The 15,067-nt window shown below is 35.4% G+C and overlaps 1 protein-coding gene across 6 annotated transcripts in view; it reads right to left on the bottom strand.

The window, feature by feature from the left end:
- The window catches only part of ARMC4 (armadillo repeat containing 4), an 80,194-nt gene extending 66,719 nt beyond the window's left edge, over positions 1 to 13,475 (bottom strand). For 5 of the 6 annotated variants that reach the window (XM_021386548.1, XM_021386549.1, XM_021386547.1 and 2 more), the window contains exons 1-10: positions 13,348 to 13,475; positions 12,686 to 12,937; positions 11,535 to 11,692; positions 10,120 to 10,315; positions 9,456 to 9,562; positions 8,870 to 9,006; positions 7,704 to 7,820; positions 3,774 to 3,991; positions 2,740 to 2,856; positions 2,389 to 2,533 (exon numbers count right to left, since the gene is read on the bottom strand). In XM_021386548.1, coding sequence (XP_021242223.1) covers positions 2,389 to 2,533; positions 2,740 to 2,856; positions 3,774 to 3,991; positions 7,704 to 7,820; positions 8,870 to 9,006; positions 9,456 to 9,562; positions 10,120 to 10,315; positions 11,535 to 11,692; positions 12,686 to 12,909 — 1,419 coding nt within the window. In that variant the 5' untranslated portion in view covers positions 12,910 to 12,937; positions 13,348 to 13,475. Of the gene's footprint in view, positions 1 to 2,388; positions 2,534 to 2,739; positions 2,857 to 3,773; positions 3,992 to 7,703; positions 7,821 to 8,869; positions 9,007 to 9,455; positions 9,563 to 10,119; positions 10,316 to 11,534; positions 11,693 to 12,685; positions 12,938 to 13,347 lie in introns of those variants that run through there. The other variant, XM_021386552.1, reaches the window with a different exon arrangement.

Raw genomic sequence — 15,067 nt, 5'->3', positions numbered from 1 at the left:
TAAAAAATAGGTATTTTTCAGGTTTTAAGGAAGTTTTGTATTTGTAAGTTAACGTTATGGAGTCTTGCTGAACTGTAAATTGTGTTTACTACAGCAGATATCCAAAAATCGTCACATCTACAAATGACTTTATTATCTAACATCTATTATTTAAAATATTTCATTTGATTTTAAAACGTGCAAACAATGTATTCAACCTTTGAAAACATAAGCCCTCCAAAACGTGTGCTTCTATATAAGCATGCTTGTAGATACTTACATATTGTAGTCATAAATTTATTTTCTCTTACGTTGCATGTGTCATGAACACTTGCCTACAAGAACAACAAGATTGCCAAAAAATCTCCCAAGTCTAGCCAGAAGTGCAGTATTTTTACTTGAATTAAAATTAATTCCATGTGCAGGCTAAAGTAGCACTCCATCAATAAAGCATTTCAACCACTGTCTGTGGTATGGCGCAGAAGCATCTCTTTTCAGCTTTATCTGACACTAGGGATTTCTTGCTTTACATAGCTAAAAATTGACAGAGAACTATTTTAGTTATATCTTCAAGTACTTTGTTTAATTTTTATCTAGTTTAAATAGCTATTGGAAGTCTTGGGTGTACATGAATATATGAACAAGTATACATATGAATTCTGAAAACAAAGTCTTTTCATATGATGGAATTTTCTATTAAAAATAGATCTTACCAGGTACTCACTACATAATCAGAAGTACTCTCTATTCTAATTCTAGTTCTTAGCCATTAAGTAATTTTGCTTGTTGACATCTTGAAAAAAATACACTTATTTCTAAAATGGAGGAGTGTGAAAAATATATTTTCCTATTTGCCCTTCTCATGCTTCATTCAAAATGGTTTCAAGCGAGCATAAGTTTCAGTACTGAATCATGTCCAATGCAAAAATCCAAGCATATCTATATGAACGATCTAAAGAGGAGAGGGATTTTGTGAAATACATCATCAGGAGAGATGAGCCATTTAAGTAAAGAGGGTGGTTCATAGATTGGCCAATGAAAAGATTTCTTGGAGTCCATCAACAGTAACGAATTTCAAGTATTCTATCCAGGAGGATCTCAGGTTACTACTAAAAAGCAAGGTGGCTGTTTCTCTCGACTCTCAGAAAGGTACAAAGAGGTGGTCCGTAAAACCAAAGCAAGCTATCAGTCAACTGAAAGATTTTAAAACAACATCAGGGACTGAAATTACATGCAAATTTAAAAAAAAGAAAAAAAAACCTGCATCACAGAAATTGTATATGTAGTGTGTTCAGCATTAGGGATAGCTGAACAAGCTATTCGCTGAATGTTACACCAGATTAAACGTGTGAAAACTTCTTTTAGCATAGCTAAAATGACAAGAATATAGAGGTTGAATCTAGAAAGGATGAAGCATAAAGAATGTAAAGTCTTGTATTATCCACCCATTTCCATGCCTCTGGTTATGGACAATAGCACAAGTCCCACATACACGAACTAAGAAAAGACACTAAGAGTGCATTAAAATACTTTTCTCCAATACTGAAAGGACTGGAAGAAGACTAATGTGTGCTTACTCCTTGTTGGTAATTTTGTTGTATCAAATGCCAGCACAATCATTTTTATCTGTCAGATGTGTATGCTCTGTAGCTGTACTCAAAAAATAGATAAACCAGCGACTTTATTAGTAACTTACATTACTTAAATTCCTGTACAAACTTGTAAAGGAATTTTTCCTGAGGGAAAAACAGGACTACTTTTACAGTTTTCCAGAAGAGTGGAGGGGATTTGTTTTGTTTTGTTTTCAGACATATACAGAAGTCTAAGAATCTATAATTGTAGACTCCAAAAGATTTTCAACAACTCTGCGTAAAAAGCCTTTTTTGTTTTAGAGGATCTGTTTATCATATATTTTCTTACTCACTAACAGCAACTATCCAGACACAAGACCATGTTAGAACTACTTCAGTCATGCGTTAATCATAGCTGATGAAAGACTTTAGGCAAGTATTCAGTTTTAATAAAAACTCTTGAAAGTTATTATCCACATCAAGAAATATCTTGGAAAGTTTCAAAAAGCAAAACAGAAACCTAATAATTAATAGAGAAATTATACCATCTTAAGTTTTAAATAACACTGAACAGATGGCTTAATGTAAGGGTCTATGTAAGCCAAAAACAGCAGATAAAAAATGCTGGAGAAAAGGGTGGGTGATAGGAAAGCAAACAGCTCCAGTATTTAAACATGTGACATGGCAGGGCTATTGTAAAAGAAAAATAAATAAATAAGAAAGGATAGAAAGGATACAAAGACTGAGAAGTTGATGTGGTGTCCTCAGATGTAGAAAAGAGAAAAAGAAAGTGCTGGGTTTTGGGTTTTTTTTTTTTAAATCAACACTCCAAACTTACCCTTAAGAATTTTGCAAGTTTCTGAATTCCCCAGTATTCTGATGGCAAATCAGAGCTTCCTTCCTGGTGACGTACAGGCTGTTCTTCGTCTTCATCAGTCTCTGAGGAACTTTCACTAACTTCTTCAAACTTCTCTGATATTTTACTAAAAATAAATGAAGACCATCACTCACTTTAAACAGCTATGAAGTATTACGAACAAGCATATTTTAAATAGATATAACAATCCTGCCCAATAATAGCATTGGAAACACGTAACTATCACTATCAAACACACTAAGTATGGTGATAAATACTGTAAATACAAAAAATAAAAGTTAAAAAATTGAAGAAAAAACAAGTAAGCCATACCATTTCAAAGCTGGTTGTGTTTTAACAGATTCAGAAGGAATACCAGAGGCTTTCTTTTTTTTTTTCCCAGATACTGTACTACTTCTCCGTCGTTCTTTTTCTCTTACAGCTTTGTCACTAAAATGTAAGCAAAAGCTATGTTTGGACACATATTATATCAGCGTATATGAGTTTATGAACTTGCACAATAGATTTCATTAAAAAAAAATATGCCGTATCTTAAGTGACTAATTTTATTTTATGAAAACAGTGGAATATTATAAAATTTGTATTATGCTGACCTGCATGTAATACAAGATCGAAGAAGTCCGTGCAGCCAGACCACCACCACCTGTCCTAGGATACCATCTCCAATCATGACCAACAGCAGCTTTCAAGGTAATAGTATGAGAACAGAGGAATACATTTTTTCCAGAATATTCCTCAGAAAATTGTGGTTCAGGGAAATCTTAAGTGTCCTTACATAAACAGTTTTGGATTATTTTTTTTTCCCATGAATTTGACTGTTTGCTTTTTTATCTCAAGTAAATGAATGGTCTTTACTATCCTGTGGCAAATAATAATAATAATAAAATAGCTTTAGAGCTTAAATGTGCTTTGTGGAAAAAACCATGTCCCTTTATTTTGAACTCTCAGTCTCACTGAGGCTGACTTCACTTGATGTCCTGCATTTCTGCATTAGAACAGACACCTTCTCCAGTCATTACTTATGTTTTTTAATTTCTCATTTTCCTCCCAGTGTCTTTTCTTCAGGTAGAGGAGTCCTAGTCTGTTTAGCTGTTCTTGACACTGAATTGTTCCATTGTTTTGATCATGGGTTCATATTATGTATCTTCCTTTCCTTCTATTCCAAGAAGAGTCCTAGGCTCAACTGAGCAAAACCACTGCTGCTTTTTGGTTCCTAATTTACAATGTTATGAAAATGAAATGTCCTTTTGTGCCTGGGTTGAACATACTAAAACAGTAAGAACGCTAATCGCTAGCACAAGTCAGAGAGATCTACGGAAAATTCCATTATAAAGATAACTACTTACTTGTGGGCAGCAGAAAGCCCAATATTCTTCCACTTCATAGATGGTTCTAATATCTTCTTGTCAATGGATCTACTTTTTGCAGCAGAATTTTTCCTTTTCTCATAGACATTCTTTTCTGTGTAATCATCAAGGTTTGGGGATTGGCCAGAGACCTTAGGAACTACTTGTACATGCTGATCATTTTTCTCGTTTGTCGGTTCTTTAAAAAATGTAAATTCCTAACAAAAGAAGGAGACATGGTTTGTCAGTCATACTTCAAAATGAATAACGGTCATTAAAACAATACCTTATCAGCAAAATTCCAGGGAGAAGGGCTTAAAAATGTATTTACTAAATGTAGAATTAAATTGTAGGCATAAAATGAGATTACCTTTAAAAGAATGAAATGTTAGATTAATCTGAAAAATAACTGTTACTGTATGCGTACTAAAGGTTTTGAAATAAATGAAATAATCAGATTGGGAACTTATTGAATAGACTTGAATATTGAGTGTTGTTCAATTTCTAGCATGTTAAATAATTTGCAACACAAGCACTTTTATAAAACCCAGTGCCCAATGAGTTTTAAGACTTGGTCATTCTGCTTTCAACGGACTATTTATTTAAAAAATATTTCCCTGCATAAAGCATTTACAAAAAAATCCCACCAAAAAATTGGTGAAAATAAAACTGAAAATAGGCTATGATAAACTGCTAGACTTCAGTTCCAAGTAATTTAATTTAATACTGTTTAGAATTAATATAAATGCTTTCCACTCAGTTTTTTCATTTTCTGTCTCTCGAAAGAGACAATGGTGAACAAGTTACACACCATAACAGAGCTGAGTGGCACCTACCAATCCTTCAGCTGTCTGTGACTGGTACCATGGCTGATCAAAAATATCCAGAACAGCAAATACTCTTGTCAACTGTTATTTTCTATTGGAACATATTCAATTTTTAAAGGAAAGATGGCATATGATCATTACTTATTATTATTGCAGCTGTCACTACCAGATAGGCAAAGACATTCTTTTTCATATCTGATTCAAGGCAGATTTAAAGAGACTGTCACAGTATGGTCTGTCTTCGATTAGTCTCTGATGCGAATCGGCTGTTCCTGCCTTGCTAACCCAACTGTCTAATTGTAAATTAACTATTGTTAATTCTCCCATTCTATAAATATACTCTAAACAAGACAGTTTAACATGATCATCAGGGAACTGATGCTGTAGCTGGACCAGTTAAACACATTTTTAAAAGTACATTTTCTACAGCAGTATATGCCAACACAGCACTTGTAAATGTTAACAAACAAGGCCAAGAAGATAGTATACAAGTTAATTGGTTCTGCAATATGTGTGTACATAATGAGCCTTTTGAAACAATCCTCAGAAAATAAACCAAAACTATTTCCAGTTGTACTTTATTTCACATAGGCAATCTTGAAAATAGTTTTTCTGTCCTTTTTAGAGTTCTAGAGCAGAGCTAATTTTCCTTTAAATACAAATGTAGTGCCGCTCTACAGAAATAGCTCATTTAAATTCTAATTTTAGAATGCGGAGTGAACTAAACTAGCTCATCAGGAAGGCGATCGGATACGATATTCCTAAACTATTAAAGTAGCATGACTGACACTTTAGTATAAACTTCCTTACACAATCAGGGAATACAGAATAAATGATTTATATGACTATTGAAGGAATATAAAATAAATTCTATTTGTTTAGTCTTATTTAACTTTTAAACATTTCTTGAATAGTTACAGTATATTTAGAATCTGTATTACCATTTAAAATTAGAACTGTGAAAAATATTAAAATATTACCTTATTTTACCATTCATGACCATCACATGAAGCCAAATCACTTTGAAAACACATTAAAGCAGTAACTATCTAAAACATTCATATCTTGGCACATTTATGAAAAGTAAACCAATATGTAGATATAAAATTAAAGAAATATTTGCATACAGGGTAAGTAAAATTCACTTTAGAACTTTCGCACTCATTGCACTTTTGAACAAAACAATTTAAAAATTTAATTATCTTGCCATTACTGTAAGCTACTGTACCTATGTGTACAATTTAAAATGTACTGTTCTTTTGGAACTGTCAGATTTCCATGTCTCAAAAAAGTAACTATCAACTCTAAACCTCCCAAAACTGGCACCTAAGCATATGAAAATTTCCCTGTTAACGTCTTCCTCCTTAAAATAATTACAATTGCATATCAATAACCATAATAAAACTTTTGACAGGTTTTAGCCTCTAATGAATTTTACTACAAATCTATTAATCTGTAATAAGCACAATAGGAGTCTGAGAAAAGAGGGTTTTTTTGTTTTTTTTTTTAACAGGAATGATGGAACAACTGGAATGGTAGTGGCACTACTGATTCTGTTTTAACAAAACATGATGCTCCTTACTCTAATTTAGAGCTCTAAAGAAATGCCAAATGCATTTTTGAGTGACCGAAACAACAGCAACTGTGCAAGCTGGACACATAACTCTTAGCTCTGAAATTTAAATCAGGCAGTTCTCATTAAAAAAAATGGGCTACTTACATTTGAGTCACAAAAAATAAAGATAAAAATTCAAGTGGTTTTGATCATGGAAAAATATTGCCATAAAAAGTTGACCTTTTCTGTAAGGATATCATATTTTCCTGCTCTGACATTTCCAGTGTTTCATAAAGAACAACACCAGAAGACAAGCAGAATTTTTTAGGCAAAATTAGAAGCTGACCTCACATGCTGGATCAAACTTCATCACACCATATGATAGAACTATAACTGAAACAGCATATTATCCGCTTTCAAGCAAAGAAAACAAAAAGCCAAAAACCTGTATCCACAACTCTAAAATGCAAGTAATTTTAATAACATTAAGTATTATGAGGGCTAGTATTAATACTACATATCAAGTGCCATGTTTGATGTAAGTGCTCTATCTTTGCTCATATTGTCCTTCCTATTGACCTGAGAAACTTTATATACATACAGCTGCAGTTCTTCCCTTTATTTCTTTTCATTTGTTTCTTTTGTCATTGGACTGGGTTCTGCTAGAACATGCTAGGGCTATGACCAGCTGAACCGGTATCAGTTGCATAAGGCTTGCTGATACTTTAGCTTCCAATGGAGGTTTATGCAGCATTCAGGCTAATTCCGGAGGTAGGATGTGTTTGTGAGGTTTCGGTGGAGCCATGCTACAGAGAAACAGGCTGTGTAGTTGTAAGCAAGGAGTACAAGCCCTCTCCATAAGTAAGAGAGTCTCAGGCAACTCTGTGCCTTTTAAGCAGACATTAAGACTTTCTTTTCAGTACACAATTCATGGTTTTATCATAGAATTGTTATTTTCAAACAAACAAAAGCTAGGAAGAATTGTACCTTTCTGAAGTCTTGAACACATATGTATGTTTTACTCAAGACTATATGTTAATAATTATTGCTTAGTAAGATTTGTATCTTCCATTTCACTACAGTGGAGTTAACTCACTCTGAAGCCCAAACTAACCTCACAGAAAGTTTAGACATGCCATAAAATAAAGTCTGTGATGTCAGTGCTTCCTAACTCACAACTACCTGAATGTAAACTGGCAGCTATAGCATTTAAAATTACATCGCAATTATCAGGAAGATAAGTTGGTGAGAACAACAAGGAGTCTGAATTCCGGGTGTGATTAGAGTAAGGGTGAAACTTCCTGTTTCTGTAACAGAGAATAACTGCCTTTTTACACCACACCTTAATTATTCACAAAAGGAATATATTTAGTTGAGACTTTGAGAAAGCACAAATTATAATAATGAAGGCAGTTAGACTTAAAAATTCTGCATTTAATCAAAGATTTAACTTCAATTAAAACGTAAACATTCAGGTCTATAATGTAATTCTTACCAATACACACTTGTACAGAGTAGAATATACACCTTGAATCAGCATATACATACCTGCTTAGCCATATTTTCTACAAATTTAGGTGATCTTTCTCTTAAAAATGTGACAATATCTTTATACACATCGCTTTTCCTTTCATAGTCAATTTCATCTTTACCCTTTATTTCACCCTTCAAAAAAGAATAAATTTAAAATTATTAATAGTATTACTTAATTTAATCTGTATCATAAAACACTGCCAAAGAGCACACGGGTCATACGCTGTAAACACTTAGGTGCAGAAGCCTCATGCTTAACATAGACTTTGTTAGACTCCAGTAACAGGAAGTGAAGAAGTATGGATCACCTCTGTGGATCCCAACAGATAATCAAGGTCTTATATGCAGTTCTGCAAGTTAAAGTTCATTGTACTGGAGGTAGTTCAACTGAAAAGGATTTAGGACTCATAGCCAACAACCAACTAAATGTGAGCCTCCGTTTAAAAAAAATGCGATCAGAATATTATGCGTCTGTGACTGAGCCTACACTTCTTAAATTTTATCCATTAAAAACTTTCTCAATCAAGATCTCCCTGGATTTTTTTAACTCTTAAGAAAAGCATTTTGTAAAGTTATCCCTGAGGGACATCAGTTTCACTTCAAAATATTGGTCACTGCTGAAACTACATAAGGGACTATTATCACTATACAAAACCTATCTGCAAAGAGCTAACTGGAATGAAAAGCAGACAAAAAGAGATAAAGAATTTCTAAAACAGTTCCACTGAAAGGAGAAAGAGCTTCTTATATTTTATAAAAATACAAAAGCAAGCTATACATATGAGTGACAATATAAAGCATCATCAATGTTATCCATACAGCAAAATCCCATCCCAGATCAAGAGCCATGAGGACCCAGAGAGGTACCAATTCCCCCAGTACATTTCAATAGGAGTAGTGTGGAGGACTTTGGGCACATGCAAAGACCAAACAAGCTCTGCTATCAAAAAGTGTTGAATACAATCCTGCTATAAAACCTAAAGAAAAAACACTCTAAATGTATAGGAAAATCAGCATACTATTCTTTCCCACTACTAGCATTACTATTTCTTCTCCATCAGTATAAATAAACTAACTCCACAGGTCTTAAGGCTTCAATCTGATACCCCAAACCTGATGGATTTTTTATTTTAGCACATAAAAATATTCGTTACTCCATGGTCTTCCTTATTATTACTTACTCCATTTAAAAACACTCCTGCTGTGCTGCAAGTGATACACAAAGGATCAGTGTCATGTGGTTTGATGATTAAGTAACAAATTTCCCCATGCACTTGTCTCCACGGAGGGGCTCTGCATCCATTAGAGAATGTGTAATCTGTAACCAATTAGCATTAGTTTAAAATTGTTATTTAAAATTACATTTTAATAGCCATGCCTGAAGATTAATATAATACGCATGCAAATCAAGCTCCCAGAACAATTTCTTACACTTAAGTATTCACACTCTGCTGGGAATTGGTCATACAAAACTGTGCACCATGGCCTAACCCAACAAAGACCTACGACTATGCCTCGCACTTTTCACCATCAAGGACTCCGTTTATTACCTCTACTTCTAATGAAGACATATCATGAGATTATTTCACTAAGTAAAGGCTGAAAAGCACATTCCATGTCTGAAAATACATTTTATTATACTTCTTCTCTTTAAAGTGGAAAAAAACAATTTAAATTTATTAATGAAATTATTTTAACACATTCCACATAACAGTCAAATACTTTAATAAGGGTATATGTAAATGTTAGATACGATAAAATTTGGACCTGATGTATATTCCAGTGATTCCAGTACTGTATCCTCTCCTTTCCCAGAGAAATTCTTGAGAAGATTCACTTCATTATTTACAGCAGCTGGGTTTAGTCTTACATCTCTGCAATTAATAGAAAATCATCTAAAATCTATTTATCAAAAGGATGTGCACTGAGATATCAAAATGGAATATAATACGATTTTTTTCTTGGACACTAAGTTTTAGTAGTAGCAACTGAGATCTGGGGATGGGTCACTTACCACTGATTTTCTTTGTTTTATCTGTTAGATCAAAGACATTTAATTCACAGCTAAGAAGTTCTTGTAACTATGAAACAGACTCAATGTGTTTTCATAAAGAAATAAACATTTCCTTGAAAATATTTAACTGTTACTTTGTTATTTGTACAAATTACTTCAATTTGCTACCAAATGCAAAACATATGCAATAAAAAAACCCAGACACTTGTAGGCACACACTCACATACCCACACCTACAGCAAAATCTTTAGGGAAAATAATTTTTCAGTAACTTAGCAAATGGTGAAAGTTATTTCAATAAATATATTTATATTACATGAAAAGCGTATGTTGTGGGTTGAAAACAATCTAATTTAACAATAAAATGAAAAAAAAGCATGAGCTGACATACTTAGGTTGCATTTGAAGTGCACTTACTGTGAAATGTGTTTTAAAGAACTGTTAAGGAGTTGCATATCCAGATGATGAAGAAGAATAACGATTTTCATTTTCATCTCTGTTTGAGGATCATCATCTTTTTTCACTTTTTCAAGTAAACGCAACATGGATGTATCTTCTCCTTCAACCGTCGCATATTCAGGGCCAAGAATTTTAACAATAGGATCTCTGTTAGCTGTAAACATTAAATAGAATCCATATAATGGGGTATTACATTAAAAAAAAGATTTGTTAGCAAGACTAACAATTTTTTATCTCAACTGCTGAATAATTTTGTTATTAATTTACAATTTTTTAAATAAAATGAAGACTCATTCAATCAAAAGGTGAATATCAAATACTCCCTTTTATCAAAAGTCTGCTTTCCTGTAAATATGCTCAGTTGATCATCAAAACAGGAAATCAATGGGCTTAACTCACTGAAAACGGATCATTTGGGAAACAAGATTTAGTGTTAAAGAAAGTGTTTCAAGTTTTCTATCAACGTTCCCAATGGCTCCATTACTTCCTCAGCTGTGCCAGCTGTCCTTTTTTTGGTAAACAGTGACATATCTGCATGTCAGTAGGTTTTACAAAAACAATTTGCCCTCTTCTTGAAAATGAAGTCCCATGCAGCTGTGAATGTATCAGCATGATACTCTGCCCATATTATTTGTCACTATTATTCATGGTTGATCACTATCAGTGACAGGATCCCGGGTTAGATGCGTCTTAAGTTTGATTCAGTGTGTTTACAGTTTCATATTGCAGATCCAGTTTCTACTAACAGCACTGAGAAATACTTCTGATCTCTTCTACTTCCATTGAGAGGAGGACATTCAGTTTAGCATGGGGATCTTGTCAGTTGGAAACATTAGAACTAGAATATGACACTGTAAAAGTAGCGGTGCCTGTATTTTAACAGTTTTTGTGAGAAGGACCTGGAAATGTTCACCATTAACCTTGTGCAGGTAAGAATGTCTTAAGCATATGAGGTTTTCCTTGAAAATCCTTACAGGATGTAACATTTTAAAAGGGCATTAAAATATGGGCATAGGAAAAAGTGGTATTAGCCTCTAATGATTCATTCTTCTTCTGAAACTTAAAGCTACTCTCTGTTGCAACAGCTTGTGCATTATTCACAATACATGATTTTGAATATGCAAATCGGCAGTTTTATTTTATTTCATATTTCTCTGTTACTGATTACTGTGAAAGTAAAAGAACAGAAACTTCATTAAGTCCTGGATCAGTACTTTTAGCCACACTCATGAATCAACACCTTTTCATATACCTAAAATGAAGGCATACATTTCTTTCTTCACATTTCATAATGACAAATTCAAGGAAAAGACATATTTTTTAAGAGAAAGGAAAGACTAGGAAAAAAAAGGAAGAAGAAGAAGAAAAGAAACCTTCAAGGCATGCCTGTGCTTCCTTTAACTTTTTTTCCGCAGCAATTTGTAGCAAATGAGACAGCTGGTCAAAATTGCGAACTTGGAGATTTGAGCCTGTGAGGAGAAGTAAGGGATGTCCACCTTCATCTTTGGCTTCAGACTGAACAGTTGCTTTACTGGAAAAAATAAATTATATCTTTTTAAGGTAGGAACGGCAAATTTTAAAAGATGAATCTTGAATGTTATTCAAGCTTCACATAATAAATCATTACAATTTCTTTAAAATGTATTTCAGTAAGCTTCCAGGGTAAACCAATTCATTCACTGCAAATCACACCTGTTACTTATTTGCTTTACCCTGGTAACACCTTTAAATAGAATTCTGGAAGGCTGAATTTGTGACAAACTAGCCTTACAGGATTGAGATCTTTTTAGACAGCATCCATCAGAATTTCTCTAAAGCCCTTTCTTTAGGGTTAGCTTGCTATGTTTTACAACAATGCTTGCTACTTCCTGTCTCCTGCCTCTGCTTTTTTAAAACTCCAGAAAGCATATAGGCATAAATACTGACCACAAGAAAGATTCAAGCAGTGTAGAGAAGGGCTTATCTGGCTGTAGTTTTGTCATTGTGTTGGATTAAAAAAAAAACATAAGCCTCTTGATTATTAATTTTAATTTTCAAATTCTAGAAGAATTCTTACAGTATTTGAAAAGTAAGCTGTAGCAGTACAGTTGCTATGCTGATTAAGACTGAAACTGTTAGTATATTAGAACTGTCTGCTAATAAAGAACTTGGAAACTATGGTTCCCAAAGAAGTTGAAATTCAAGATCGTGCTTGTTAATCCACCTCAATAGCAGCATTAAAACCTATACTTCTAGCGTGATTGGGAATCAGAGTTAATCAGTTAGGCACCTTGTCACCAGCCTTAAGAAAACTGCAATTTGTACAAACTGCTAACCAGAAAGGTCTGTATCACAACCAACACAGAACAGTCACAAACTCTCAAAAAAATCAGTTTTTAAGTCAAAAATTTCAGTATATAACAGTAAATAATCCCACCCACTTCAGCATCCGAAATACACTAAAGCTTTCTTTACACTGAATGAGTACAATTTCACTTTGTAGTTCACTTCTGATATTTCAAAACATGCTACAATTCAGACTTACTCTATCTCATAACCCTCTCCAAATGCTGAACAGCCCAACTGCGTTTTCCACTCTAGGGGCTCCCTAAAGACAAATGCTGCTTCCTGAGGGTGTCTAGTGCTGAAGTCCTCTACAAATTTAACAATCTGATTTAAAAGAGATTCATTCAGAGGAGTGATTTCAAGCGTGCCGGCTCCAGAACCAGCAGCAGTCCACTGCGCCGCTCTTGTCAATGCTGCTCCCATGGTCTTGGCTTGTCTCACAGGTGGACACCTTATCAAACAGACACAGAGAATGACTAAACTGAGCTCTCGAATAATAAGGACAATATGCTGTAATTAGACATAGCACTAAGTGTTCCTGTTCATTCCGGGGATTTGGACTAGACAATCTTTTAGGGTGCCTTACAACTCAAATGATTCTATGATTCTGTAACAAACATGGGGCCTCATGAGGGCAGAGTGTGTGTGCGGACAATCACCATCCTGTCCCTGCTGCCACCCCTCTGCAAATAAAAGAAGAACAAAAGGTTCTTCTTGCAAAGTTGACGCCACTGCTACAAACTGTATGTACGAGGGGGCCCACATATACAACTCCCCCGGTGACTCTATCCCACTTTCTTTAAATGGAGGGGATTAAAAAAAAGGTTCCAGAGCCTCCCCTCAAGCCTGCGGAGGCCATACCTTGCTCCAGGTGATCTGCGCCGGCCCTCGCCATCGCCGCTCGGGCCGCAAGCGAGGAGATGCGTTGCTATGGGGACTGGGCCTGCGGCAGCCGTTACCCGGAGCAGCGGGTAAACACCGGGAGCGGCCGTGCCGCCGTGCCGCAGGGCAGGGAGCGGGAGGCGGGGAGCGGCTGGGGGGAAGCGGCGCTGCCCGAGCGCGGCGCTGCGATGGGGTGGGGGTGCTGAGGGAAGCTGAGGTAAAAAGGGGAGGAAATTTCCCATCGTAGAGCAAGAGAAGCTATGCTTAAAGACATCTGTAAAATAATGAAAGCAGAAATATGTTTTTGGTGTAGGATTAAGTGAAATCATTCACTTGGTTAAAGTTTCTTTACACCAGAGTTTAAACGAAGACCACTGACTGCTTCGTAGGTTGAAGTCGGGCTGGTATAACTCAAACCTTTCACTGACTTTTGGTCATTACAAGAAAACAGCTTTAATTCATAAGGTTAACATGGACCATTTTTATTTCTTGAGTCAGCGTGACAGATTATGCATGAAATGCTCTTTTATTAAAGAAAATATAACGCAAAATTAGTGCTTCTTGAAAGAAGCAAAGGAAATGAGGTTAAGCCATGCCAATGAATAAAGTCCTCCTCACATATTAAGGGCAAAATGATAAAGATCCAAATGTAGCAGTCCAGACACAGAGAGGAAAGCAACGCCGTTCCCCCAGGTGTGAGGCCAAAATGCCTGTCGTGTGGTGACAGCCAGCTTCGACCCAGGACTGGTTGGGCACATCCTGTATGTACATGTATGTACATGCCTACATGAGGCAGCAAGCTGCATTCCTGTTACTGGTGTGCATCTCCTTCCAAAGGCATAAGAAAAGAATCCCTTCAAGAGCAGTCTAGCAGAAGAACCCAGCTGTCCCAACAACATAGAGTTAACGCAGCCAAGAGTTATTTTACCAGCTGAGAACTCAGCTGGGTAGGAAACCGCTAATAATGAGAAAGGTCAGGAAATATATGGGGGATGTAGCTTGAAGAATAACAATGTGGGATTAATGCATTTTTTTCATTGAGATGATTGTCCATACGCATTTTACTTAGTGAACCTTTCCAGCAGTAACTACAGATGAGTACATGCAGTCTGCACGATAATGACTTAAGAATAGCATTGGCTTTTCTTGTTAGAAGAAAACTGCATAAGGTTGAGAAGACAGAAAATGGATCTTTTGATTAGGTGAAAATGAAAGAGCGTTTTTAGTAAAAAGCCTGGCTTAGGACTTAACGCAATTATTTTTTTTTTTCCTTTTTTGAATGGTATTGATGAAGGCATTTCCAGAAAGGATTACACCTCTTCTTTTTACTGAAATAATGACCACTTAAAAGTTGAAATTGGTGGGCAGAAGGTGCAAACAGCAAAACATGGAAGGGAATAAAAGCATGTTGTACCACGGGTGGTGAGGAGTGAAGACAGTGAGTTTTCACACAGAGCTAAGTATTTTAAGCAAGAAGTCGGTGGAGTAAGAAATAGAGTTCTTAAATGAGATCACTCTGTTCTTCTGAACAGCAAGAAAGAAAGATATTTCAGTGGCTAACATAAATGGCATGTTTTGCCCTCACAGAGCATGCATCTCCACTGACCATAAAAGGAACTTGGCTTCGTGACCAATGGAACTTCCTGTGGGGACAGATAAGTTAAAAAATGAACACGTAGAACATCTCCAGCCAGCCAGC

This window comes from Numida meleagris, chromosome 2 (assembly GCF_002078875.1).
Source record: "Numida meleagris isolate 19003 breed g44 Domestic line chromosome 2, NumMel1.0, whole genome shotgun sequence".
Classification (NCBI taxonomy): domain Eukaryota; kingdom Metazoa; phylum Chordata; class Aves; order Galliformes; family Numididae; genus Numida; species Numida meleagris.
Note: the sequence above shows the minus strand (reverse complement) of the source record. Positions and strands in the feature narration are given on the sequence as shown.